Source organism: Megascapheus bottae, chromosome 4 (genome assembly GCF_031878675.1).
Source record: "Megascapheus bottae isolate mThoBot1 chromosome 4, mThoBot2.hap1, whole genome shotgun sequence".
Classification (NCBI taxonomy): Eukaryota; Metazoa; Chordata; class Mammalia; order Rodentia; family Geomyidae; genus Megascapheus; species Megascapheus bottae.
The window spans coordinates 26,695,159-26,699,306 of record NC_143512.1 but is presented as its reverse complement, the minus strand read 5'-3'; the positions used below and the strand labels follow the sequence as shown (position 1 = coordinate 26,699,306).

At 39.6% G+C, this 4,148-nt stretch overlaps 1 protein-coding gene across 5 annotated transcripts in view; it reads left to right on the top strand.

The window, feature by feature from the left end:
• Positions 1-4,148, top strand: part of Cast (calpastatin) — an 88,717-nt gene that overhangs the window by 47,546 nt on the left and 37,023 nt on the right. For all 5 annotated transcript variants that reach the window (XM_090331598.1, XM_090331596.1, XM_090331597.1 and 2 more), the window contains 2 exons: positions 146-229; positions 3,713-3,781. In XM_090331598.1, the coding sequence (XP_090187724.1) occupies positions 146-229; positions 3,713-3,781 (153 nt within the window). The remainder of the gene's footprint in view (positions 1-145; positions 230-3,712; positions 3,782-4,148) is intronic.

The window sequence follows — 4,148 nt, the reverse complement described above, 5'->3', positions numbered from 1 at the left end:
ACTCCCTCTGTACCTGGAACAAGAAACATTCTTCATCCATGATGTATTTGTAGGTCACTGGTAGGTTACCAGTGACATTTAAACTCATCATCTTCATAATGACCAAAAATACTTAATCCTGTCCGTCTTGTATCCCCACTCACAGGTGAAATCACAAGACCATGTTTCTGCTGGGGGAGAAACTATTGTTGCTGGTATGTCTGCCGCACGAGGCAAAGCAGATGACAAGGTAGGTGCCCAGAGCAGGCAGAACATGAACCCCTGTGCCTACCAGGTTTCTATTTTTAAAAATATGCTTAGATAACCTGTGGTATCAATTAAATGCTGTTTACATGTGAATTTTTTATAATAAAGACAATACATCTGAATGATGTAAAATGAAGAAGATACTAAAATTGATATGAAAATATACATAATCAATATATACTGAGCACTTGACAATATATAAAGGTCTGGCATCAGTACCAAGGAAATTAGTATTGATTGACACATCACAGGTATGAAGTAAAGCCTATAAAATGTCCATATGCATCTGAGTAAGCGTTACTCCTAGCTTTGTATATTCCCAGCAGCAAGGTGGATGCTAGTAAATCCCATTCACAGCATCAACAGGGGCTGATATGGTAGATGTCCAGAGGGGAACCTGCCAAACCCTCTCAGGAATGAGTACAGCTTCCTTGGAGCCTTTGAAGAACTTCAGATGTAAGATGAGAAGTGCTCTGCCTTTCTGCCCAGCCATCCATTTGAAGGACACATGGGCAATTTAAAACCACAAGTCCACAGTATAAACAGCAATAAGAGGGAAATGGAAAGACAAACAAAGCAGTGTTCATGTGTTATGTTCTTGCTTCTTAAAATAGGAAAAGTGTAGGAGAGAAAGTTAGGGCCTATCACCCTAAAAACACTCCTTTTCCAGGTATTAGGAGGCAAGGCCCAATGTTTTTTTGTCTTAACTCATGTCGATCTCTTATAGAGGAAAGAAAAATATTTGTCAAAAAATCCCAACAACGTAAATAAAATTACTCGGCTTAAACAGCATTTCTTGCAAGAGGTCACTTGCTTACTCCCTTGAGACCCCCACACTGACCCTATAGTTACACACTTCTGTTTTGTTTTTTGTGCCAGGAATGATTTGAAAACCAATAAGCTTAAGGGGAAGGACTAGATATGTTAGAATACACTTTAATATGTATTCAAAATTGGAAGTTTTTTGTTAAATTTAGATTACCCAGTTTTATTGGTGAAAGCAAGATGATGTATTTAGGAGAGGCTTGTGTTAGAACTTGTAGCAAGCCATTTTGTTTTATTTTGCCCCTGATTCTTTTCCTGTTAAATTGAAGGTCAAGTCCACCTTCTTATTTTGATATGTTGCAAGTTTAAAGCACTGTATTTCACTCTGAAGGACATGTTAGCTATAGGCTGGCTCCTCTAGGGTTGAGAAGATAAATGCTTAGGATTATATAGTTCAAGGCAGATTAAGAGGCTCCATATGAGGAGAGGATTTTAAATTTTTTGCCGATCCTGGTCTTCAGCTCATGGCCTTAGCACTGTCCTTGGGCTTTCTCAAGGCTAGCACTTTGTCACTTGAGCCACAGCACCACTTCTGCTTTTTTCTATGTATGTGATACCAAGGAATCAAAGCCCCGTCTTCATGCATGCTAGGCAAGCACTCTATCACTAGGCCAGACTCTGCCCAACATGGGAAGATTTTACAGAATGGGTGGACTATTTGCCTTATTTTGACAGAGTGGTTTGAATTTAGGTTAGGCACTTCAGTTAGGAAGGACAAGTGAGATTGCAACCTGCATTCTGGACAGAGTGTGTTCCAGTGTGGAGGAACACAGAGAGGTGAGTAGTAGGGCTGTTAAGACCAGAAAGACAGGTTAAGGCTGCTGTGAAGAATGTTGTAGAGATAGGAAAATAGCATGTTGGGTTGGGCTCTTTTAATCAACCTGGTAAGCTCTAGGTAGCTTAAATTTGAACTGTAACAGAATAAGAGAATGCAAAATTATACAAGAGGCACTGTAGGATGGAAAAATCTAACTAAAAATGGGCAAAGATAAAGCAAATTATAAGCTAATTTGGAGCTTTGGGGTCATCTTGAACTAGGTTGGTAACCTAAAAGTAAAGCAAAAGAAGTGCCCAGGGCACAAAATTTTAAGAGACTCTCACTGTCAGGTTCATATCAGTGTGGAATCAGCACTTGAGAGTGAATGCCTGGGATCAGTCTTGTTTCTGAGCCTCTGATTTTACCTTTAAAACATAGAAGTCAGAGAGGAATTGACTGGGGAGAAAAATAAATGTGTCTGATTTTGGACAGGTTTTCTTTTGACCTGTCAGTCAGATCCAAGGAAAGATGTGCAGCAAGGCCATTAAAATATTGTTCCAGATGAAAGAGTGGAGGAGGTAGGAGAAAAGAGGGAAGGGAAGGAAGGAAGGCAAGGACAGAAGGAGAGATGGAGAGATAAAGAGGGAGAGAGGGATAAAAGGAAAGAGGGAGAAATGAGGAAAGGGAAGAAAGGGGGAGGGAGGGAAGGAGAGAAGACAAACAAGAAAGGAGTATCTGTATAAGGTAATAGTTGAATCTTAGAAAAGATTTTCTTTGCTTGATTACAGGCTCATACCTTGGTATAGTAGTTAACATCGCCACCACAGCCATCATTTATTTACCAATTAATTATATAGCAAGTACTTATGTAGTGCTTACCAAGTAACAGACACTGGATTTCATATTGTTATGCACATTAATTTACATGATTCTCAAAACCGCTAAGTAGAGACTTTCTTTATCCTCACTTTACAAACTCTGAAACCAAGAGACAGAAGGAGAGGTTGCAGGCAGCCATGTTAACCACCACTATCTAAACCCAGGAAATGTGTGCTCTGCTGACAAAATAAGAATACATTCAGAAGAGACCCAATCCCCATTGTCTTAAGCTCATCAATGTCATCTTATTTAGTTCCTGCCAAGTCCTGGAATTGTTTGGCCTCTGGCCCTAGACAGTGGTTTTGGACAGGACTGTCAGGACTTGGCAGGGACATGCAGAATTTGTGAAGAGATGCCAGGGGTGACAGAGAATAAAGCATAAAATACTGAAGTACGGTGAGAGAGGTGTTGAGTTAAGGTAGCTGTGAAAGGTGAGAATCAAAAGAAGAATGCTCCCAAGAACTAATTCAGACTCAGTGTCCTGATAAATCATGGAGGTTGTAAATTGGAAAATTACTGGCATCCTTTGCTAGATGAACTGCAGCAATGGTGATGGAGAGAGAAACTCATTTCAGGGAAATTAAGAGAGGCAAGATAACAAGGGCTATGGTAGATCTGATGTGTCAAGTCAAAGCTCTAAACCATGGCAGCAAGTGTGGCAGCCTACAGAAAGGATTCCTATGGATTGCAAAGACTGACAGTGAGCTCCAGAAAAGCATGGAGAATCAAGAGTCAGGAAGTCTTGAGTTTGAATCATAAGCTAGCTTAGTTCTATTCCTAAAGACAGTTAATCCCTCTGAGAATTATTTTCCCTATCACTTCATGGGATTAATATTATTTAAGCAGTTTTGAATAGAAGGATCTAACGGATAGATCAGACTATCTAGTGTATAACAGTTGTGCGGTATTTGATCAATAACATCACAGTGAATTCACGTTAAAATGTCATAGTACTGAGGGAAATGAAAACAGTTTTTCTCATGTCTTTCTAAACTCTCTCATCAGAAAAAAGAAAAGAAGTCATTAACTGCAGCTGTGCCTGTTGGCTCCAAACCAGATCAACCGCCAGGAAAGGTATGAAAATTGCAGTAAGCATCCCGGAAGGATGCTCTGTGTTTATCTCAGTCTGATTTTTGTTTTCACGGAAACAATATGAGATGGATAATTTCAAAGTGTTATTTTAATTATTTTTTGCTTTAAGGGATCTGACTGGTTGAAGGTGTTATATTAATAGCTATGTTTATAACATTTTATATTAGAACCCTCTGCTTTGAAACTCTGGCTTCATCTCATGGAGTTTACATTCTAATTTTACTTTATTTTATTTTGGTTGGTGGTGGGGCTTGAACTCAGGGCCTGGGTGCTGTCCCTGAGCTCTTTTGCTCAGGACTAGCACTCTATGACTTTGAGCCACTGCTCTACTTGGAGTTTTCTAATGGTT